At 31.3% G+C, this 25548-nt stretch overlaps 2 protein-coding genes across 4 annotated transcripts in view; one reads left to right on the top strand and one right to left on the bottom strand.

Annotated features, from left to right (window-relative positions):
- Positions 1 to 10061, bottom strand: part of LOC148606954 (carboxypeptidase D-like) — a 41211-nt gene extending 31150 nt beyond the window's left edge. Inside the window, exons 1-2 of one of the 2 annotated variants that reach the window (XM_088544104.1) lie at positions 9950 to 10061; positions 1850 to 1976 (exon numbers count right to left, since the gene is read on the bottom strand). The gene's annotated coding sequence lies outside the window, so the exon portion shown is untranslated. The remainder of the gene's footprint in view (positions 1 to 1849; positions 1977 to 9949) is intronic. The other variant, XM_088544105.1, reaches the window with a different exon arrangement.
- Positions 10062 to 10176: 115 nt separating this feature from the next.
- The window catches only part of LOC148606956 (serine/threonine-protein kinase NLK-like), a 44928-nt gene continuing 29556 nt past the window's right edge, over positions 10177 to 25548 (top strand). The window contains exons 1-3 of one of the 2 annotated variants that reach the window (XM_088544101.1): positions 10177 to 10718; positions 12579 to 12708; positions 21328 to 21383. In XM_088544101.1, the coding sequence (XP_088400227.1) occupies positions 10537 to 10718; positions 12579 to 12708; positions 21328 to 21383 (368 nt within the window). In that variant the 5' untranslated portion in view covers positions 10177 to 10536. The remainder of the gene's footprint in view (positions 10719 to 12578; positions 12709 to 21327; positions 21384 to 25548) is intronic. The other variant, XM_088544102.1, reaches the window with a different exon arrangement.

The following is a 25548-nucleotide window of genomic DNA, read 5'->3' on the forward strand; positions in this document are numbered from 1 at the left end:
TAAAAAAATATCATTAATAAAAAATGCAATTTTTTTTTAACATAAATGTCATATTCAAAGTTTCATACATTGTACATATACTTAAAAAAAGATTTTTCCTAGTAAAGGGGAATAACTCATATATTTTAAAGGAAAAATAGAATAAAGATTTATAAAACATAATTTCAGTCCTATAAAACAGCTTATCAAAAGTAAGTTAAACTGAAAAATCTTTGGAATATTCCATACTTAACTTTGTCTATAATATAATTACAAGACAAAAAAAAATGTCAAATACATACACACGTACACCTGTTAACCTTTGGAACAGTTCATGTGAAAGATTCTCCATCATTGACATTGTTTAATGTTGGAGACTTTCATGTAATGTAAAAAATCAATAATACAATATTTCTTACAAAATAAATAGTAATTTCAACTAAAATCCTCCCACCAATCTGACATATTTATGTTGGAGATTCTAAATATTTCATTGATTTTTTACTCCCCTAAAAGTGGGAGGTTAATTGGTATGAATACAGCTTATGAATGAACATAAAATGCTTTGACTACAGACACTTTCAATCCAACTTAATCCATGCTGTTTTTTGTGAATTAAAATGGTAGTTATTCAATTCAGATATCCAATTGGACAAAACTGTTTTTTTTCCAAGTACTATAGATTATTTTCTTCAGGACAATAAAGTGACTTGTTTTATTAATTTTAACTTATTATGTTGCATTTTTATGAATGGCTCAGTCATTTACATGTACTACAATTTTAGCAGTGAATTAATGCAGTTAAAAAAAAGAAATAAACAAAATGAAAAAGAAAAGCATTTTAATAAAACAATTTAAGTAAATATATATCAAAAAGTTTTAATTATGGTATTATATTTACTGACCTAAAAATCCATTTTAACATTTGATGTTGTTTGAAATTTTCTTAAACTTCAGTATACATTTCCCTAGGACTCTTGCAAAATTCACAATAAAACCTTTTTTATATTCCTGACTTTGACTTTGTATTTTTGTTTGTTTGTTTTTTTTAACCTATAAGCAAAGGGAAGTAACTCTACAGTATACTGGTATAGGTCTCACTAACCACTTCCGGGTCAAATGACCACATCAATTTGGTATGACAAGTTAGTTAAAATTGTCATTTTTTAGTAATTTAGGGAAAATATCACTGAGGAGCATGATATAAAAATGACCATTTCTTTGAAGTTCCATGACTGACTTTGATTTTGAGTTTCAAATACAAATATTTACTGTTCTTCCTTTCCCTTAAGAAGTTTGCATTTTTATTTGAGGAAACATCTTTTCATTTAAATTGAAAAAACTACATCAGGTTGTTAGTTGCATTTTATGTCATGTTGTTTTTAATAAGGAGGAAAAAAACTATTTCAAAAAATTATATTGTTAGACAATGTAACATTTAAAATCTAATATCGCCAAGAAGAATCCTCACCTTACAACATGTTTCAGGAATATCAGCAATACTTCATGCTGGTTACTGTTACCATCAAATGAATCAGATGCTGATCAAGTTGGGTGGAGGGGGGAAATCTGGGGTATACTATCCCTCCTTCTTAATTTAGTCATCCATTTTTTTCTGGGACCCCCACTCCCCTTTTTTTCAAGATCTCAGGATCAATCTGGGCCTGATTACTTTGCAGATGAAAGGACAGAATGATATTTGTCCTGAATATATTTTATCTACATCTTTAAAATAAAACAATACTCAAGGGTAAAAAAGCTTACTTAATACACAATGAAAGTAGCAATGATAGGTGTTTAACTTATACATGTAGTGGTATATGTATAAACACAGAGTACAAATAATTCTGAACGAAAATTTCTTACAAACCTTTCATCAGCTGCCAGTGTTTACATCAGTGCAATTCATGTGTATTGATCCATTACATTAATATCTTAATTTCTGTGTTCATTAGTTGGCATACTTTTAACTGGGTGATCCCACAACCATACTTGTTCTATAAATAGATAAATCAATATAATATTGATTTATACCATAAATGGTTGATAGGAAAATGGTCCAGATTATAATTATATTAAAGAGGCCTAACAATTTTCTCACACTGTGACATCTGTATAAAGGGAACAAATATGCATCTATGTTGACTATACTGTATTTTGCTGGAGACTCCTGCTGGAGTCATCAATCTCCCTTCAAAGCATTGTCTCCTTTGAAGGAGACACATAAGTCCTTCATAAGTGTTAATATCCTGTCCTAGCAGCTTGCAAATTTGAAACACAACACTATCTGTTAACTCATGCAAGAGTACAAAACATAATCAAGACCTATAGTATTTGAGGTATAACTCAAACGATGATATATTAAAAAAATCTGCTAAAAAAAAAACTATTCATAACCATAGGCAGATCCAAAAAGGTGGTGGCCTAGGCCCTAGTCCCTGTAATGTAATTGAAATTTTTTTTAAATGTTATGTTTTCATGTTAAAACATTAAAAAAAAAATACTCGAAATGCAATATAGTTCAATAAGGAACTAAGCAGTTCCAATAAGGTAAATACAATGATTTCATGATGGTGAAATTTTTCACCCATGTCCTGAGGAAAAAAATTGGGCCCCAGGTTTCTGTCACAGTTTACTTATCAGTCTTCACTTACTTAAACTTTCATGTTTTAATTTTCAAGTTTTTAATGAAACAATATTCCATATGTTTCTTTTTATTATTCGCATAAGATTAAAAGCAAGTACTATCTTTAAAAAAAAAAGTCTCCACAGTAAAATCTTGTTCTTTTTTATTCTAAGTTTCTACATTTCTTTCAAGAAACTAACACATTACACAAAATTTCAAATTTTAGATGCAGTTTTTTCAAAACGCAATTTCAAATTATCAATACAGTTTTTTCGAACACCACTAAGTTAGCAGTATTTGGCCAATCGGGAAACAGATTTGGGATCAGGTAACTTGCGTTTCCATGGAAGAGCTTCTTTAAGGTAAAAGGGTAAAACGCAAAACTATACCTATTGCGTCGGAAAAATAACTTATTTGAAGTTCATTTAAATAGATACATCACTTGTCTAATCATGGTATAGATTTATAAAATTCAATTAAGACAGATCATATGTTTACTCCTGGTTCAGTTTACACAGGTTTCAATATTTCTAGTGCAGTTTAAAGATGACACTAGTAAACTGGTGGTTCAGATTACATAGGTTTCTTCCTTACTCATGGTTCAGTTACACAGGTTACTTGTTTACTCATGGTTCAGTTACACAGGTTACTTATTTACTCATGGTTTAGATTAGACAGGTTTTGATATTTGAAGTTCAATTTTAACAGGTCACTTGTAAACTGGTGGCTCAGATTATACAGGTTACTTGTTTACTCATGGTTCAGATTAGACAGGTTTTAATATTAAGAGCTCAGTTTAGAAAAGTCACTTGTGTATTCATTGTGCAGATAAGACAGGGGTTTTCACTAGACAGGTTTCAATTTAATTAGTGTCAATATCAGATGCAGATCCAAAATGTTGAAAAAGGGGTTCAGAAAAAGGCGAGATTGTACACAATTAACATAGCAACTGAGAAGGTTCATAAACAGGTAACAAGGTTATTCTTTGTTCAGATTGGACAAATTAAAAGTTTATATTCTGGTTCCTTATATACAGGTTTCAGGTATAATGAGAATATGTAAGGTGTATATGTCAAAAAGACAACAACCCCAAAGTCATGAAAATGTTAGCCCAGTCACCCACAGGTCTTCAATGAATGACAAGAAAATCGTCATACAGTCCTTGAACCGATCTGCACAATGATTTGATGGATCAGTGACTGCTGACTGATTGATCACTGATGGAAACCAATGACCGGTGACCAATCTGATGGAAGTTTTGTTATGTAAAATGACGGATGATCTTTTAAAAATAAAAGTACAAATTGATGTTTAAATCTATTACATTATATAAATATGTGTAAAATTGACAAAGAAAACAACAAAAACCGTAAAATATATTGACCACTCTGTGGTCATGTGATATGATCCTCGGGTTTAATTGATTGGTTTGACAGATCGATGACTGATTGCAGTTTTTGATGCATGGATCGGCTCAGGTACTGTACCACAGGGCAGGCTACAGCTGGCGCCAAAACATCATTATACACAGGTACAGCCAAAGAGTCCCCCTTATCAAATAACATAAAAAACAAGCATTCTGACAGTATTGCTGATACAATACAGTGTCCCCTTTTGGCCTTTGAACACATTGCCTTCATGAGATTTTTTTTATATATGTGAACTAACAATGGATGGCGTTATTTTTTAACAATCAAGAGAAAATAACTCTTGAACAGCAAAAGCAAATTCCATCAAAATCAAACCTGAGCTTCATTTTACAGTAGATAATAGCATTTTTGCATTACAGAAAGCTGCATAAAGACATTTTCTTTCTATCACCTGGAAAGTTGAAAAAAAATTTCGTTATTATCAATTAAAGGGCAAATAACTCTAGAATGACAGCAGCAATTTGCATCAAAATGATTTAACATAAAATTTTATGTAATTTTCTATGTCAAAGGGCCATAAGTTCCATATAAACCATTTTGCTGCAATAATATTTAAATTAGATTTGTAACTTGTCATGATAAGACTAGCTAACACATATGAAATCAATTGGATGAGGCATTACAAAGATAAGTCGGGAAAACATAAAATTTTATGAAATTTTCTATGTCCAAGGGACACAACTTCTGTAAAATTCATTCAACCATAACATCATCCGAACTTAAGTTGTAACTTGTCATGATAAGACTATATACCAAATATGAAATCAATTGGACGAGGTATTACAAAAAAAGTCCAAAAACCAAAAAATTTCATGAAATTTTCTGTGTCCAAGGACCATAACTTCTGTAAAAATCGTTCAACCATAATGTCAATTAAACTTAACTCTTAACTTGTCATGGTAAGACTATATACCAAATATAAAATCAATTGGATGAGGCATTACAAAAAAAGTCCAGAAAACAAAAAAATTAATGAAATTTTCTATGTCCAAGGGCCACAACTTCTGTAAAAATCGTTCAACTGTAACGTCATTCATACTTAACTTGTAACTTGTCATAATAAGACTATATACCATATATGAAATCAATTGGATGAGGCATTACAAAAAAAAAGTCCGGAAAACCAAGTGTGACTGACGGACAGACGGACGGACGGAGTGCAAACCTAAGTCCCCTTCGGCATTTGCTGAAAGGGACAATAAACTAAAGGTACTCTCCTGGAATAATTAAGCTATGATTAATTCAGAAATTATTTTGATGTTAAAAAAAAATATTTGTATGCATTATAATTGACTAGTAATATTTATAGTGGAATTTGAGTATTCCCTCTAGTTATGGGAGCTTAATAAAGAGCACTAAGAATTGTATTTTCTTAATAATCTAATACAGATACATGTACATGCAGCACAAGCACTACTCTCAGAAAAAAAATCAACCCCTTTAAAAAAGAAGTATCATTGTAAGTAAGGTATAGGGGTCAATTTTTTTCTGTGACATATAGACTAATGACTTATCAATTGCGCATATTATCGTCAAAATCAAAAAAAATTGTCAGCTAGGATTATCATGACATCATAACAATTGATTGAGAATTATTTTAATTTTCTAAAAATATCATATTACTTTTTTAATTAATCTTTAACACCTGGTACTGTATTTTTTTTCAATACTGAAAGAAATAAAGGGAGATAACCCAGTGATTCTTGTGTAATAGTAATAAAAAACAATTATGAGCTTGTCAAAAAAGATATCAATGATACATGTATTGTGAAAGAATATTCATAAGTATCCTTCTTAATTGCATACATTTCAGGCCTGTAGAAAGTAATTTGTAGATGTTGGTTCTTTAGACTTGCTTTCTTTAGATGCACTGTGAGGTGCTATCAACTTTAATAGTCACAAATCAAACAAAACTTCGATTTTAATAGTGCTTATTCACTTTTAAGGGAGGGGTTCTAGGAACCCCAATAACCCCCTGGCTACAGGTGTGCATTCAAATAAAAATTTATACATCCAAAATCTTTGTACATGTATCCATAACCTATCGTTCCCAATATTTCACATTCAAAAAAATATTGGCAGATTAGTTTGTTAGAAATTTCAAAATCAAACCCTTTACAGTCTTGCTATCATGAGTGGAAAATAATATTTGGATAAAGGACTTTAAAACCTAAACCTGGGATCTTAGTGGTAGTACATGTTGTGTTCATCTAAGGAGGTAGACCTAAGCTAAGGGACACAACTCTTACAATCAGTGATGTTTGTATCATATTCAATTTCACCAAAGCCTATCAAACTTTCATTTGAAACAGAATGAAATCGGTCCAAGTTACTTTGATGCTTGCATGAGATTGAAGTAATTATACTGAATACAAACATTCCAATGATTTGTACGAATTGTGTCCCTTACCCTAGGTCTATCTCCTTAAGTAGCAGTATATAATTTGCTCATGTCAAAATACCACCGAACTCACATTTATTTCTTGTTCAGAAACAGTTACTGAACACATCACCAGTCTTAGTTTTTCATTTGATTGTTGTACTTTTGTGACAAAAATTATATGATTTGTACGTTTTATACATCATTATGTAAAAATATATCATATGTAGACCTGAAGAGCACTGTTTGTTCTGTGGGCTTTTCTACACAATGCATCACCTCTATCAAAGGCAGTGTCTGAATTTTATATGGATTGGTACATAAAGTTCTCCTTACAATCCAGCATGAAAAAAAGTTCTATTGAATGGACTGGGCTCTATGATTTAAAAAAAATGTGTAGATGTTAGTTACTGCATTAATGGTTATATATATTTCAATTTTCCTGTTTTTTCAATTGAAAATGTATTCAAAAAATTTGTGAAAAATGTAGAACACTGCAAAAAAAGGTACCTGTACAACTATAGCACTATAGATTGAATGTAATATTGACACATTGCAAGAGTTATTGTTCTTGATTTGGTTTGATTTCAATGGAAGATAAATGTATGACCTTCTCAGAAATAAAGATCTGAATACAAAAAGGTTTGTTGTTTGTTTGTTGGGGTTTAACGTTCGAGCAGCAATATTTCAGCTATATTCAGACGAAATACAAAAAGGACTATTGTTACAAATATAGTGTATGTAGACCAAAAGAGCATGATCTATGTAAGTATTTACTATTTTTAAAAAGATTAAATGATGGTGCATTTATTGGGTTTAACCACATCTGTTCCTTTTTCAATATTTCATGTATATGAAGTCAATTTTCTTGATTTCAATAATTATACACATCTTTCTAAGTTTATAATTTAAACCAAATGGCTTAATAATTTTGGAGAAAGTAACATTTCCTGAATGTAATATAGTCCATCAAATAGGAGAAATGGGATATAAAATTAAGAAAGTTAAAGGTCCCTATTAAAACAGCAGTCATGACCTTTGATATTTCAACGTAAAAACCTCCTCTTCTGAAATCTGAGCTCCTGACCAAAATTTCAAAACTACCCAATCTGAGTTTCAAGTTTTATCACAAATATGATGGACCACTTACATGTTTTTTTTAGATTCTGTGGATTGTGCACTATCTTTTACTATCAATAATCATGATACTCCAATTATTACATGAAGTCCTTTGAAATCATTAATCTGCTTCATTCTTCACATGATACCTGGTACATTTTTTAATGTCCCCTCACAAAAAAAGCAAACAAACAAACAAACAAACAAAAACCCAAAACATAGCCATTCAATTGTTAACTGGACAAATTATTTTTCAATTTACTTAATATTCAAATATTTTAAACCTTAATTGTGAAGTATTCGACTAAACCTTCATATCAACCCACTCAATAAGGATGTTATAAAAACATGATTTATCTCCCTTCTGGCATATCATTTTAAATAATAATTTTAATTTTTTCCACAATTACTGAGAGTGTCATGCTTATTTGAATCTAAAATTATTCATTTTCTATCTTTATTAAAATATAGCAGCTATCTAATCTAATATTTTAGGTAAAATATTGGTATATTGTTACTTACATAAAATTAACCACAAAGAGTTACAAAAACAAAATTGTTTTGAAATGCTGTACATGTATCTTTGTATAAATGTTGTGTAAATGTATAACCCTTCCTTCAGGGTAACAGGAACATGGGTAACTTCTATAAATATCCTAATATGGAGTAGGCATTGCCTTAATCAGCGAACACCATGAGCTTTACCATACATGTACCATCTGTGCAAGACTCTTAAAAATAGTAAAGGACATTACAAAACCCTTTTGGCACAAAGGGGTGGGAATCAGATGAGAATTTTGGTTTCAAATGTGCAATATTCTTATTTACATTTCCACAGCAAGCAAAATCATTATTTTTATTTGAAAATCTGCCTTGTTAAATAATGGGTGAATGTTTCCTTTCGACGAATGAGTAAAAAAAAATTTTTTTTCAAAATCCCAGCCCAATCCCCCTTCACCCTTGCTTCCAAAATGGTTGATAACTTTGTAGCACTTTGCCATACAATTTTTAACCGTTAAGAGCATCCTTAGCAACATCCTTTTCAGTTTTAGCAGGTCAGAATAATTAGTACAGAAACTGGAAATATTACAGTTCTACACGAGATATTTTACACATATAATGTGACGTAAACAAAATTTAGATGCAAGTAACAGCTGTAAATTCCAAAAAGAAAATGATTGCCTTCCTTAACTTAGAAATGTTATGCTTCTATTTGGACAATACAATCAGAGTAATATTTTTCCCAAGGGGGGTTAGGTACTTGACAACAGCAACAGTTGAACAGAGTATTCAGATTCCCAGGTCAATATCACAAGCGAATCTAGGATTGCTGAAAATATAGACTCTGGTTGCCACCAATGGATACGCACAATATATGAGTAAATAGCCACTAATGAAATAAAGTTAAAACCAAGATGAAATGATCTAAATTAACTTAATTATTTTGTACTTTTATTGAAAGATAATAAAAGTGTTTTGAAAGAAATGATTTAATGTTTCTTTTTTTTAAATCTGAATATTAGAACTTATACAAATAATTCAAATAACGTCATATCCGCTCAGCCAACCAAAAGACGGAAGACATCACTGGTGACCAAGGGTTATATGTTCGAGAGAAACTTGTGGAATGAAAATATTACCCGGGCTGCCAGGTTATTGCAGCAGAGATACATGTACATGTATCCATGTTTTTCTCGAAATTATTAAAAACACATCATATTCACTTCTTTAAATAAGTTAAAAAAAATAGAAAAGACTCAAAACAGAAATGATGAAGTTATTTTTACTGTTCAAAGCATAATCTTAACATATACATATTTATTTGATTTAAGGAAACGAAGAATTTTCTCTATAAGGACAGTAAATTTTTGTTACTTCAGAGACATGACTTTTTTTTTTTGTTTGCATTTTATGGAAACTTAAGGAGAATTACAATGTAGATAGTACATATAACAATGTAGTGCTCACACTGCTTTGCTTGTGCTAGCTATTAGTCCATTTGTGAGGCCCCAGGGGTTGGAAACTCCCAATTTTATTTAAAAATATTGAAAATTTAGCACAAAAATTGATAAATATCCTGATGCCCTTTGTTTTATTTTTTCTTTTCAAAAATAAATCTCAGGTTAGGTGCCCAATATATCGATAAAAAAAAAAAAAAAATTAACAGCTACTGATCAAGGAGTTAAATATGGATCTACTATGAAAATCCTTGTACTGATTTTATTGTCTTCTTTCTTCTATTTAATAGAACAAGAAACTTTCTTTTTGATAGGATATTGATGCTGTTTTGTATGATGTGGCACTCCATGGTCATTTTAAAATGTCATCAATGTTAAACCATTTAGCCAATTTAAGTATTGGCCTGAAAATAAACAATCACATAAATAATTTACATAATATATGAATAATATCTACATTTGACTTGGTTATTCTGACGCATTTTCTGCAAGAAAGGAGGATCACCTTCTTTGTCGTCACGATAATCACTTCCGCAAGAGGAAAATAACCTAGTGGGCGTGGTTATAATTTCAACACGTGGTTTCATTTTCAACGTTGCATAGGAGTTCCATTTGCGTATAAAAAATTAGTCATTCGTTACCCCATATAGCTGAGTTAAAACATATCAAAAGGTTCATTCGAAGAAGTGTGTAACAAAAAATATTTATTTTAAGGAGAAATATCATCAAACGACAGAAATTTCAAGCAAAAGTCTACTTTCAATTTTGTGACCTTTTCATTTCAAAGGAACTCTGGGTAACTTGAAGCGTTGTCACGTGATTTCTTTGTGTGCCGTACTCGCGTGTGAGTCAGAACCCTGTCACTGTATAACACGAAATTATCTTTATGTTTTGGTAAATTTATAAAAGATACCGTCACCAAACTCTCCAGTTAAATCGGAGAGTTATCAATGAATTTGGATGTATCGGACTTAGAAATGCAACAGTGAAATTTTAGCATTCCAGGCGCTTTTTTCGTGCAGGCAGTAGGAATTTCGTGGGGATATGGCGGTGGTTGGACATAGACACGCTAGGCATATCATGGCTTTTCAAGGAGGGGCACCACCCGCCCCTTCACAGCACGCTATTCTCACTGCAGCGGTGGCTGTACCATACTATCAGGTTGTGCCTCCACAAGACGTGCAACCGGACCGACCGATAGGTTATGGGGCATTCGGAGTTGTGTGGTGAGTTTCCATTTTTCTTTGTTTACCCGTGCAAGTCTGTTCACGGAAAATACAAAGAAAAAGTGCCGAGGTAGACATTGTATCCTCAAAATAAATGTTTCGCTTATTATACACATACATTTTCTCTTGTTCGACTTGGTTGAATTTTTTTTGACAGAGACATATTTTTTTTTCATTGTCATTAAAATCAGCTGATTGGTTTGACAAGTTGAGTACATGTCATTTCAGGCAGACAATGGAATTTTATTCATGTCGTTGTTGAGACAATAATTGTGTAATAGACGTTTCTTTAGTAGAAGGAAACATCATAAGTATAATAATCGAAATATATTTTGCTTCAGAGATTAGTTTTTTGTGTCAACTTGTGAATTGTTGAATTGAAATACATTATTTTTTTCATGACAAAAATATGAAAAAAAGTACATGTTTATGAATGAATTATTATATTTAATCCTTTGGTAAAAATATCTTTCAAAGTATGGATATTTCAAAATTTTGAAATTACAATATCTGACAATTCATGAAAATGATTTCAGTATCAATTTTGACATTTTTTTTATACATGTATTTTAAAGTTTTAGCTTGATGCTTGTGTACACATCAACAATGAACAAAATCAATAAAAAAATCTTGAAGGTTAAATGAAAAATAAAATGAGTGGTACATGTACTTGCCTAAGTGTATGAAGTTCAATACCCCCTTAAATTTTCACTGTCCATTAACTCAGGAAAGAGGGTCAAAAATGTTGTTAAACCATTCATACTAAAGTTAATGACTTATCAGGGGTAAATGACCATTCCATTTTATATCTTGTCATCTTTTTTCTTGTCTGGAAACAATTGTTTTCCGGTGTAAAGCCATCAACCAAACTTTGTCAGAACATAAATCATATTTTGTATTTTGAATTGAAGTTAGTAATTTAATAGACATTTTACAATCCCTTGTAGTATTTAATACATTTTCTTCATTGTTTTATTTCAAAATGTTTTAGTACATTGGTGTACTCTAGGTAACCTTTGTGATCTGTCACTGCTAAATTTCATTATACAAAAATATACTGTCCATTATCACACAAAGAAAAATGCTAGTTGGTGAAAACCTACAGCATTCAGTGTGCCCATTTAAAGTTGTATATATATAGTTCATGATGTGACATTTTCATTGTGTTAATTTTTTTTCTCATCCAGGACTTACATACAATACATGTAATGAAGTTTACAATATACATGTATATATACATACATACATGTATGTATTGTTTTGGTCATTGTCAATATGCCCTTCATACCTTCACAAACATGTAATTTCAATTTTTATCAGTATCTCATCAATTTTAAAAGTCCCTGATATTCAGCATGCAGTTGTGAAAGAGAGATGATGTCAATGTTTTTTTTTTACCCTTGAGCATTCTGCAAAAGAAAAACTTGTACTGGTAACAGTTACAATTGTATATTTTGGTGTTTTACTTACTTTTATGAATAAAATGGTTCTTTTTCCAGCACATATATTTAGAAATACATGTATCATTACATGTACAAGCACTCTTTCATCATACATGTAGTTATTGTTGTGTCTGATTTGTTTGTTTATTGTCAAAAAACATTATGTATTGTTAATTAAAAAACAACAAGTTTAATTTGTTTTAGCTAAATTTTGATGAATTAACAGTACAATTTTCAAGATTAAAAATTTGGGGCTATCCTATCACCAAGTACAACCAAGACAATATTTAAAAAATAATATGCATATTTTAGTACATGTACATGTATTGTATTTTTCTATTAAAATCTTTATTATATTTCTGCCTTCATGGAGTCTTAAACAAATTATGAGTTTCTGTACTCTGTTTTTTCATTACAGGTCAGTAACTGACCCGAGAGATGGGAAAAGAGTAGCCCTGAAGAAAATGCCAAGTGTATTCCAAAATTTGGTCTCATCGAAACGTGTTTTCCGTGAATTACGAATGCTTTGTCACTTCAAACATGACAATGTAAGTTCTATTTTGTAAAAATACTTGGCCCTTGAATAATATAATCACTTGAGATACATATAAGATGCACATGTGTATCCTGTTTTGAAATGATAAAAGATTGTCACATGAATTTGCATGAATATTATTGGTGAGAACATTGATGGCCATAATAACCCTTGAGAACTGTCCTGTTTCATGTAGTTACAAGGATAAGTAAATGAATTATGTTGCCGCTTAAAGAATAAAAATTTCAAAGTGCTCTGAAAACTTGATACAGGTCTAATGATATTATTGGTACTATGTATTTTTACATTTATAGAATAAATTCAAAAAAAATATTTGTGTCTGTTGCATAAAAGAGTGCAGAATGTACATAGTGCAGAGTCATGCTGTGCTATGCAAATATGAGATACAATAAATGTACTTGTATCATATGCAGTGTCTATGTCTACATTGTAGATTTGCTTGTCAGGCTACTGCTACATTTGTAAATGAAACATGTTCACATTAGTGTGGATTTTCCAGTACATTCTGAACAGCTGTTCCCCCTATATGGAGTTAATGCCTGCGTTAGTGGTATTCTCCTAATCATTGGACAAATATAGATGGTTGTCAAACTGACAGCTAAATCAAATTTATGGCCCTGTATATATTTATACATCCTGTACATGAAGCTTAATGGTAAACTTGTATAGCGGACAGGTCCTCTGCATTTACTACATGTATGTACTTACATTTGTACATGCATCATTTTTGATCAACTGCTGGGTATTTGATGTATATGTATTGTAAACATGCATGTATTTTAACCTTTGTGGCCACTGTGTTTTGAAGAAAAAGTATATTTTTTTTATTTTTTCATATGTATTTAGTACAAAATTAATGTTTTTTAACCATTTCAGACAATTTTAGTCTTACATGTACATTTTATATAGCTCTTTGCTTGGTCAATCAATAATATTCTTCAGTCTGATTGGTCATTTAGTCTTCTTCCCATGAATTTAAAATCATGCTCTGCAGCTTTTTGCCATAGTGCTGCTCTTCGTGATCCGTATAATCCACAATTCCATTGCAATTGTGCCCTTTTAATAAATTTCAGATACAATGTACACTAACATGAAGTTCCTTTGTGTACATGTACAATGTACTGTTATACATTTTGTATGTGGTTTCATAAAATAAGGTTTAAATGACTTGTTGATAAACCAGGATCAAATTTAAGAAAACTAGATACTTTTTTATCTATCTGCTGGAAGTGTATTGATCTGCTTGAACTTCAGGAGGCTTATGGATTTTATCAATAATGAAAGAACAGAGATCTCCATCCTTAAATTTACAAGGTTTCTTTATCACTTTAAATTGGAACTGGAAAAAAAAATCCTTCTGCTTAGGATAGTGTTAGAATTTATGTGACGATTTTGTCTCCCAAGTTTTTTTGTGACACTAATAAGGAATCATTGTCAGTTTAATTTTATTTTGTAGTCAGTGTTTGCAAATAAGAGGTACATTTTGTACTTATACAAGTACATACTTGCAAGTGCAATGATTTAATGAACAATGCTTTTTGAAAGGCCATGTTAAAAAAACAGTGTCATTATTAATATTGCATTTTTATTCTATTGGCCTATTTTTTCTTTGCCTACTTGTCTTTATCAACACCCTTCTGATGTACATTTCATGCTAACAGCTGTTATACTGATGCCTGATTTCCTGTAAATACTTTTCTATTAAGTCAGTCAGTTTCCATTGATTTTGCTAAAAAGCAGGTGCTAAAACCTGTATTTGTAGGAACTGATGCATCTCTTCAGATTTTGTCTTTACTTTTTTTCTGTTTTTCACCTTTTCTGATAATATCAGTAAATTAATTAGAGCACTGATAAGGTCCAGAACCCAGTCAGTTCCAGGGGTACTATTACCAGACTATCAAATACACACATTTTGTGATTAATGATATGTGGATTACAATGTTGTTTTTCTGAGCCATAGTGACTCCCAAAGTAAACATAAGTTCTTTATTCTAAACAAGTAGCCGTCTCCCACATACTGACTGGGAGTGGCAAAGTTTGTCGAGTTCTTTCTTAATAAGATGAAAAGTCCAAAGTTAAAGATACATTGTACTATTTACCTTACTACATGTACCTTTAAACAATGAAACTAGGTGACCCTTCTTCATTACATTTGAGGTTTTTCCAAATACAATGAAACCAGTCAAAAACCGAATTAAGAAACATCTGAACAACTGTCTAAACCAAACACTTTTAATGTCTCTTTTACATCAATTTTTAATGTTTTTTAACCCTGTTAAACCAATATCCGTCTAAACTGAACAGATTTAAAGCCCAAACGAGGTTTGGTTTAGAAACGTTTTACTGTAAAACTATTGTAAAACCTTTTATTTTGAAATTTAGTATTAGTCCTTTGTCATGTTTTCCTATTGTTTCGGAAAAACCTCTATTTCTTATTTTCATCACCCTATCTAAATGTTATTTTTTTTAATGTCTTTTTATTTATTCAAGGATAATTTTAAGTAGGAAAAGGAAGCCAGCCAGGATAATCCCATTGACCAAAATTTTAAAGGAGGAAATACTTCTTCATATTTTTAGTCCCCTCATAGCATGTATCAGTGACAAGAGAATGATTTGAGGAAATGAAACTTGTTTTTGCCAATGCCACCCCTAATTAAGGAAACATATGCTTGGGCTGAGATTTACTTTGTGTATGTTGTTGAATTTTGTACCCTTGCCGTCACTGTTTGTTTGTTTTGGAATGGAAATAAATTATTTCTCCTTTGTTCTCGAATGACGACAGGTGTATTTGGATGAAACTTGTCCCGTCTTTGTGTATGACAAAGTTAAGCTGTCGCGAACACCAAATGTTGACAATGAGATAAAGTCGGTTCCCTGTCCAAACTTGTACCACATACAAGCAGGTATCATAGGTATGGTTATAATGTCAGGTGAGGCAAAGGTAGTCTCCCGATCGTCACCTGTATCATTACCTACTTTGACCTGAATGTTTACTGATAAATACCTGTCGTAATCAGTTAAATTTGAATTAGTCCTATTTTCTTTTATTATTAGTACAACCACTTAACATGATTAAGTCATAAAATTTCGCTCAAATTTAAATAGACCTTGGCTGTACAGTTTTTAAGTTTTCTTTGTTGTGATCTTAAATCTAAGTACTTGTATGATGTCATATAGACGTACATGTTCATTTGACTTGTTTCATTTAATACATGTACATGTATTTGTCAAAGAATTAAACTTGAATGACCTCATGTTATTAGGTACAATTTATTTAACATTGATATTTCCACTGTACATGTACATGTACTGTATTATATATGTAACTGAATTTTCTTTAGAAGTTTTAATGTGTTGTGTACAATGTACATATCATTTCTAGAAAAATATTAAAAATAAAATATCAAATGCACGTGAACTTACAATAAAAATAATATGTTAGATACTTTAGGAATTACATAAAAATCAATTGCTAACATTTATTGCTTTCATATATTATTAATACTTTAAATTCTTTTGGCTTCATTTTGTTTGAATAATTATGAAAGAAATCAAGTATTCTCTTTTTTTAAATTAATAATTCAATTTAATTTTATTTTCATGAGTTATTTATTCAAAATTCAATCTGTCATTTCCTGTGAATGGCTTGTAGTGTTTTGCAATATGCCAACTATTAAAAAGACCATTATTGTGTATTGTCACCACCATTGGAAATTTACAGACATGTCTTTTTTATACTAGTGTTATTTTGTCAATTTCAAAGTGAAATCTACATGTGTCAATTACCTAAGCTGCAATTAACAAGCTTATTGATCTACAAAATACTAGTTAACTGACACTTAATCAAGATAATAATTTATTAATTATGCATAAATTTTTCTTTGATCTATTGATAATTATACAAAATTGTTTATCATGATTTGGGTTTCACTAATTGACAAGTGGAATGATTCAAGTTTGTTTACTGGTACTGCATGACCAGTAAACATTTTCAATTTCCTATGAAATGTTATTCATGTTTTATAAACCACAACTTGAAATTCCATTCTGTTGAAAACACAGGTTCTGTCAAAGAATTCAAAGCTCTATACAACTGTGAACTAATAATAGTTTAGAAAAACAATGTGTAAAATTACATTTTAAGTACATTGTTAGTACATGTAAAAGTATGTGGCTAAAACAAAACCATAAGAACTTGTATGCAATCAAAGTTTAGAAAAAAGTATAAAAATTTGCTTATACATTTAAGTACCAGTCTACATGAAATTCAGACACAGCCAATAGTAAAGTGATTTATGGTCAAGAAAACCCATCAAATGAACGATTCAATTTTTAGTCTACATACAAATATATGCTATACTTTCACATAACAAAAATCTTACCTGCATTCATATCTGCACTTTTTAGAAAATCATACATTTTCCTCCCAATAAAATCAACCAAATCAAGCCAAATAAAGTATGATTGGTAACTCTCACAAAGTGCAAATTCCATGTACAATCTATATAATTTCTATCTCATAAGTGCAACACCCAAATGAAAACCCAAGACTGGTTATGTGGTCTGTATCTGATTCGGAGAAAGAAATAAAAGTAAATTTAGTGGATTTTTAACATGCATGCATCACTTCCTGTCTGATTTTTAGAAAGACTGATACTTAAATATTAAAATGTTAAAATAAAATTACATTGAAGCAATGTTCTGGTCTAAAGCTTAAGTTCAAAAGAAAGGTCATAATATGAGTTACTTTGTAATCTTTAACACATCTTTCTTACTACTTTTATGGTAACTAAGAGGTGCGACCATCTCTCATTCAGTGACTTTTTATGATAAAATAGGCGTTAATAATAATATTCATCTAAGCTGTGGGTAGCCTTTCTGAAATGTAATGAACTAAAAATCAAAATTGTCAGTCTGAAAAATGGGATGATCGTTATTTTAATAATAGTTATTCCAAGGAAAGGTGATGCAATGTACATCAATGACCTGTTTTTGATAATATACATGGAAATGTTTTTTTTGCACTTTCAAGAATATTTTTGTTGTTGTATTTACATGTACATGTATGTGTCATAGAAAAAGGATGTAGATGTGTTAAGTTAGTAACAATTAAGACCACTGGAAATAATTAACATACATGTAAATAGGAAAATGTGATCAGTGCCCTAAAATAGTAGTGTTATGGTAGGGGTCTCATGGACAAGTCTGCTAAAAGCTACAAATACGCAAGATTGTAGTGAGATATCTTTGTGGTCTGAAACTGGTTATAAACTGACTAAGGACAAATTTTTTATGGACATGGATGTTTCCTCCGAATTCTTGACCAAATACAATCATATTCATCAAGTTATTTATATTCTTCAGTATTCCAAAATGTTTTGTATGTGAAAACACTTTGAAAGATAGCTCTTAGGTGCCCCTGACTGCTATAAATCATAAGTTTCTATTGATTTTCCCTTTACTTTGGGATCAGGGGATGAATAAAATGTAATTATTTACCTGTTCAAGTGATAGAAAGGAAAACTGTAGGTCATATGATTACTTCATTGTCCTGAAATTGAACCTGTTGAGTTAAATGTTGACACATGGTTTCTTGTGTGGCCAATAACTTTTAAATTAAGCTTCACCTTTGAACCCTTCTTAGTACAAATATACATTTGTGTGTGTGTGTGTGTGTGCCTCTAATTATTCCCAGTGAGTCCATTCATGTACATGTACTGTCTAAGCATTTCTACAAGTTTCTAAATCACTTGTTATTACAGTAAAGGCTAATGATATCTGTGAAGTAAGCATAAATTGGCTACCAATTTCAGATTCTGAAATTTTAAATTTTGCTCAGATTCACAATGTACATTGTTAACCACATAAAAAGCAAGGAAAAAGATCTAAGAACTTATAGTAGAGGTTTAATTTTATATGAAAATTTCCAACTCACACTGAGCTTGCTATCTTAACATGGTGGGATAACATGAAGAGATGAGATATTTTATGGAGGAAACTTGGCAGGGATATTAGTGAATTAACAAAATCTTCATAAAAACCCTCCTTTGATGTTGCCATTTTACATGATGTTTGATCCCTGTCTGAACAAGACATAAAATGTTAATTTCTCAAGTCTTTTGATTTAGGTTTAGGGTGATTGAAGGTCTTAGTTAGATTTGTTTAGAGTGCATTGTCTTGAAGGATAGTCTCTATCTCTTTATTTAGTTTTGCTGAAGAATATTGAATGAAAAAAAATTACTGCTGTGTAATACCTGTCTAAACCAAACTGAATAATCCCTAAACCTGTAGAAACCAAACCATGAATAAACTGAAAACCTGTGTGAACCAAGTCCCTTTTGTTCTTTAAATATAATAGGGTTTTGGATAAGTTTTCACTTTACCAAGATTTCAAAGTATATTTATTATGATTTAAAGTGACTATGGAAGTGTCTGGTTTAGACAGGTTATAGATTATTCAGGATTTGGTTTAGTCAGGTTCTACTACATGTACAGAATTTATATATTATGATCGAAATTTCCTGTAAGGGTTGTAACTTTCATATACACATACATGTAAGATAGATATAAATGTAGATAATGTATATGTATACATGTAGGTCCATGTACATTTATACAAAATGTATCTACTAGTGCACCTAAATTAAGGATAATATGGCTTAACATAAAACAAATGGAATTTTATAGTACACCAATTTATGTGGCAAGAACGTTGTTGTGTTACAAAATCTATAACAAATGCAGGAACGAAAATATTTTTATTGGTTTATAGGAGCATGTGCACCCTTGTTAAAAAGATTAGTTACAAAACAGGTGACTCTGCAGAAACACCCGCAAATGCATGTGCATGTACTTTAAATTAATTAAACAAATAATGCAAAGTACAATGTTCTCCCTGTCAATTTGAAAAAAAAGCATAGTGCTACCTTACTGGCACAGCCCTATGATTTTCTTAAAAAAAGTAAATAATGCAGTAACCTTGGTGCATTAAAAGAAAATTACTTCTTAAAGCACAAGGATTAAAATTGAGGCACTGTAATTAAAGCACATTACTATATGTAGAAGCTCAGTGATAAAAATTGAGGCATTGCAAACAAAGCACATTACTGCATGTAGAAGCACAGTACTAACAATTGAGGGGTTGCAAATGAAGCACATTACTACATGTAGAAGCACAGTTCTAACAATTGAGGTGCTGCAAATGAAGCATGTTACTACATGTAGAAGCACAGTGATAAATATTAAGCACTGCGAACAAAGCACATGACTACATGTAGAACAGTATTAACAATTGAGGTGCTGCAAATGAAGCACATTATTAGTAACATAAAGCTAAAAATTCAAACAAAGCATCTTATTAGTAGCATAGTGCTAAAAATTATAACACTTTTAAACGAAACACAGTGTTATTTTAATACTGGCCTTGTGAGAACAGTGTGAATATCTCTTATCCTTCTTTTATTTTGTTGGAAGTACCATTTATATGTACAAATGTAGGTTAGTTTATAAAAGGGGAATATTTCATGTCCATTTTCTTGTCTAGACGTTCAACAATATGTGGATACTTCCACATAGTAACTGAATAATGCTTAAACAGTAATTTAAATATGGAGAATGTACTGTTTTAATGTAATAACATATTGAGTGTACTATCAGTGAAATTTAATGAATTTTGTAAACCAATGTCTGATATTGAAAAATTGTATAGATGTAGACCTAAAAGAGAAAAATGTTAATCATACAACTGGCTTGAAATAATTGTAGTGCTGTGATTGAGCTTAGGGTCGATGTGTCATGTTCAGAAACCAACCCAAATCCCAAATAACTTCAAGTTTATAAGAAATACAGTTTTTTTTTCTTTTGAGAACTTTTTAATTTTCAGAATTCTGATGACTTGATACCATAAATTGGGGAATTAAATTTTATTTGTTTTTGCCTGGTACAGTGTTCATGTAGATGTTTTTTTGGCAGAGCTGTTATTCTAGTACTTCAAAATTTGGTTCCAGAAAAAGAGTCAATATATCCTTTTTTAGAACATTTCTTTGCTGTTCCCCCGTGCAGGTCTGGGTGTTACAAAAATAGGCCTGCTGCAGCGCTAAGCTTGTAGTGAAAGGCGACTATATAGTGCTCAGAACCCTAGCCAGGGGTAGGGCACTCTGCCCACAGAGCAACTGGGATGTGTGCCCCAGCTGGTGGAATGGGGTACCCCTGGCATGTTACATGCTGGGGTTGTCAGGCTATAATACGGAAAACCTGACCGCAAACCATAGTGGTGCACGGTGTTGGGAAAGATGCCACGTTCCTCACACGTTAACCCTACTGTGGTATTCTTCCGGAGTTAGGAACCATAGGGCTCCGCCACAGATGGCTAAATTGCCCGACCCTACCCACCTCTCCCTATTTCCAGTGGCAATCAAAATTTGTCGACTCCATTGTCCTTGTGTCCCATCCCTTTTTCATTTCATCATCATTTCATGTTCATTTTACCATCAATTTCATGTTCATCGTCTGAATATAGCTGAAATATTGCTGCTCGGACGTTAAACCCCAACAAACAAACAGACAAAATTGATTTGCTGTTTAATGTTTACTTCCATTTTGTATTTTCCAGGTATTATCAGCACATGACATTCTACAGCCTCCACACATAGACTTCTTCCATGAAGTGTATCCTTTTCATTATAAACATTAGTTAAAAACAAATGGCAGCCTACAGTCCACTATAGTGCAGTTCTTTCGTATTGCTAGTAAGTTGATGAACATGTTTGCAAATTTGAAATAGGGCATGTCCATACATTCAAATCATGCAGTATTAATGTTACTACATGTACATGCATATTGGGATATGTGTAGGTATAAAAGTAATTAAAGTTTGCAAATTAAAGGAATGGGGGGGTCCTTGTTTAAGAAAATGAGAAAAAAAATCACAGTTGATATCATCATATTAGAATTTAATGATTTGACAAATGAAGCCATTTTAAATTTTCTCTGTTAGACTTCAGGCCATGTTATGGCTATGTTAAGAAATTTTCTTAGATTAGCTGAATTTTTGTACCATCAGGGATTTTTCCAATGTTTGACACTGGTCATGTTCTTCAATATACAAATTTATATTCATATACATTTACATGTATACAAGTTATTGCTATTAGGGTGTTTTGTAGTCTCTTATACTTTTTTCAGTTTCTTTTGATCGAAGTCAAATTTGCCCATATTTATCTGCAAGTTGACATCATTGCAATTTTCTCTTCAATTGATTTGTGTGTCTGCTGTTTTAAAGGATGACGTCAGAAGTTTTAAGTGACTTGAAAATTAACCATGCATAGTTTCAATACAAGAAATAATGGTCTGTGACTTATTGAAATAAAAATGAAACAAAACGATTGTACATGATATATTTAACATTAGATACTTAATTTTCTTTTTTTTCTGGAAAAAGGATTTTAATTGAAAAAAAAATGCTAAATTTCTTTTTTAGCACAAATGCTGGAAAGTTTCATGAAAAATTTTACTGTAAAGGTCGTAATTGAGTTATAAATATAAACCTGCAGTCCTTTCCGCTAGCTGAAACCATGCTGTTATTAGGTTAAAATTGCCAAGTTTGTTGTAATATCCATAAGTTCTATATAAGGAACATGTCCTCCATTAAGGTATATTGCAAATTACATATTCACAATAAATCAGGCAGTTTTAATGGATTTTGTAGAAAGATTTTAGAAGATTTCTGCCTCAAAGGATTTTGCTTTCCTTTATTTATTATAGCTAGGGAAGTTAATTTTGTCTGCACAAAATACATATTATTACTTAAGAAGTCTTTTGGTCCTCATGTAAAGAGTTGTCATTTTTAACAACATAGTTTTCATTATTTGGATCTCTGCAATTACTCCCCCCCCAACCTTATTTCCTGAAAAAAAAAAAAAACAAACAAACAAACTGATCACTAAGCCCATCAATTTGTATTTGGCTGTTTTATTCCCTCTTTTATAATCATGTCATGAGAAACTACATTGTATATTTTAGATGGATTAGTGTTCTGATGGATTAGTTTGGATATTAAAATTAAATTATAGGACATGTACCAAATGTTCTGTAAAACATTTAAATTTTGGTAGTAGACAAATTTCAATATGCTTGTTACACAACTTCATCATGTTGAAGTGTTTTATGACATTACGACTTTCTTTTGCTGAAGATACTTATACATTGTACTTCCAAACTTTACATAGACAAATTTTGTCAAAAGTTTATGAGTCTGACTAAATGGGTCATTTAGTGTACATGTATTGTGAATTTGTCAGTTTAAACTGATCAGTAGATAACAAGTTGTCAGGTGAATGAAAATATACTGGTACGACTTTTTTTGATAAATATTTAATCAACAACTTCTAAATATGCACAGGGTACATGTATGTTCTGTTGACGGATGGACTTTGAAATTCTTCCTATCACAATTTTATTATGTGAAGCTTGTTTTCCAGATTAGAATGTACTATATAAGTCTGGGTACACCAGTGTGACCATTATCTAGGGAATTTCATCTGCATTAATGAGTTAATTATCAAACTTGTAAAACAAGTCACACGGTAACACACTGACAAAATAAGTACGCCATTCATTATCATCTATTTACCCGTCATTTTTATGATATCTCGTACTATGCAGTACTCAATTTATCCATGGAAATGTTTGTCAACAATGACAGTGACCTAGTATTTATTTATTACTGGTACAAGTTGCTCTGGTTTACTGTTATCAATCAATTGTCAGGAAAGGGAATTTATAATTGAATTTACATTTTATTTGTTTGATTATTTTGATATGGAAGCATTTTCATATAGTTTTAATATAGCTATTCATGTTAAAACTTGTCAACATTACTGGAAATGTGTCCATTTTTTAATATGGAAATCACTGGAATATCCTTGGTGAAAAGGGAGATCTGATAGGTTATGAACTCTGAAGGCAGTTACATTGTGCATTGCAATGTAGATGATCAGAATGACTTGGTCAGTATTGGTCAGTTCAAGAACAGTAAATATTTTATGATACTGCCTACACTCCAGTTTTCTTACATTAAATTTCTACATGTGAATTTATAATGTGTTTACGATAGCATGTTGCTTCAAGTATATGGGGTCATAGGAGCAGGTCAAGGATTTCAGGTTAAGGGATGTAGAATTAAAAGCTGAGTGAAATGAGAGGCAAAAACCTTTCTTTTGGGGGGAGGTTAATTTGTGAAAAATAAAAAATTAAGATTCCTTGACAGAAAAATAAAAATCCCTTTTTGCGAGGAGGGAGGGGTGCAAGCTGGGCCTCTCCACTTTGAATCTACATCATCTGTTCATTGGTTCAATTGTTATAGTAGTCATTCCAGTTTCTAATTTGATGTAATGCTTCTCCACCAACTTGATGCATGTAAGAGGTAGAGTGACAATGAAGTGTGAATCTCAGTGGAAGGCATGCCTTGCAGGCAGTGATCTCCCCAGGACCAGGCTAATGTTTGTTTAAGCATGCTAGTACTTTTCAAAATCAAGGTCATCTAGAAGGTCAAGTTCAAGCAGGGTCAGTTCAGATGATTAAACTTCTTTGTCCAGAAATGCAGGAATCTACCAGTAGACTTAAATCAATCTATCAATCCATTTATAATTTTATAGTATTTGTCTTAGGATGGTGAACTCAAGAGTTTTTTATTTACCTCAAAGGTCAGTTATCTTAAATTGGTGTCTTATCAGTGTTGGCAGTAGAATCTGTGCCATCAAATTAACCTTGGTTTGGCTGAAAATCCTGAGTTAAATTTATGATAGAGGTAATGGAGGAGGTTTTGCTGTCAGTTACATTTGTAATTTCCCAAAAAGTACATGTATTTTTTTACATGTATCATCAAATATACTTGTTATTTGAAGCTTTGTTTACCCTTCATATTTGTAATTTGTGTACATGTTCATCATTTTGTTCTTTATGACTTCTTTCATTTAATACAAAATGTAGCTTTTTGAAATAGTATATGACTTTATAACTTTGATTAAATGACGGCATTAATTTGGGCTATTTTCCTGAAAATAATGCATTGTATAAGAAAAGTGGTTCATTGTATTTCAGTGATAAAAGTTATGATTGAAAACATTTCATCCATATTTAAAATAATGATATTTTACTATAAAAACTTTTTCATTCTATTCATTGCTCTAATAGCTAAAATAGCCAGATGAAGTTCACTGACCACAAGAGTGTTACCATAAAAGATTGCTTTTACCGATAATTAGCAAGTGAATGCTATCTTATTTCTTTTAGATTGTATCTGAACACATTATAAATGTCATCTGTCCACCACTGTTTGATGGGGTCATGGACACAGTTCATTTGCCACACTTTCATCACAGGGGTGAAACAAAAGTCAGGGAGTTACTGTTGGCAACAAGATATTCATGTTCCTTTTCCTAGGTTTCCATATTAAGACCATAGTTTCTATAATGAATGCATTCAGCTATGAGGTCAAAAGGTCAGATTGGGTGGCATCTTTGCTTTAATTTGCTGACAAGGTGTAAATTTGAATAATTCAGTCCAATTTGTCCCTTTACCTTTCGGTTTTATATGCTGCATTCCCTTCAGCAGATGGTGATGTTCACAAGATATTTACATGATTAAGGTTTTTAAAGACTTAGGGGTAGAAATTTAGCTGATATTTTAGCTTGGATGGATAAAAAGAGGAAGCACAATAGAAATAATTATATTAAGTTTGATGCTCTAGAATATTTAAATATTTATAAAATTATGGAGTTACTTTTTATGAATAAGAATATTCAAGAGTCAGCAAAATGTTTACACTGCATTA

The sequence above is a fragment of the Perna viridis genome, chromosome 9 (genome assembly GCF_037379345.1).
Source record: "Perna viridis isolate PV_CMFRI_1.1 ecotype Kerala chromosome 9, ASM3737934v1, whole genome shotgun sequence".
Taxonomy (NCBI): domain Eukaryota; kingdom Metazoa; phylum Mollusca; class Bivalvia; order Mytilida; family Mytilidae; genus Perna; species Perna viridis.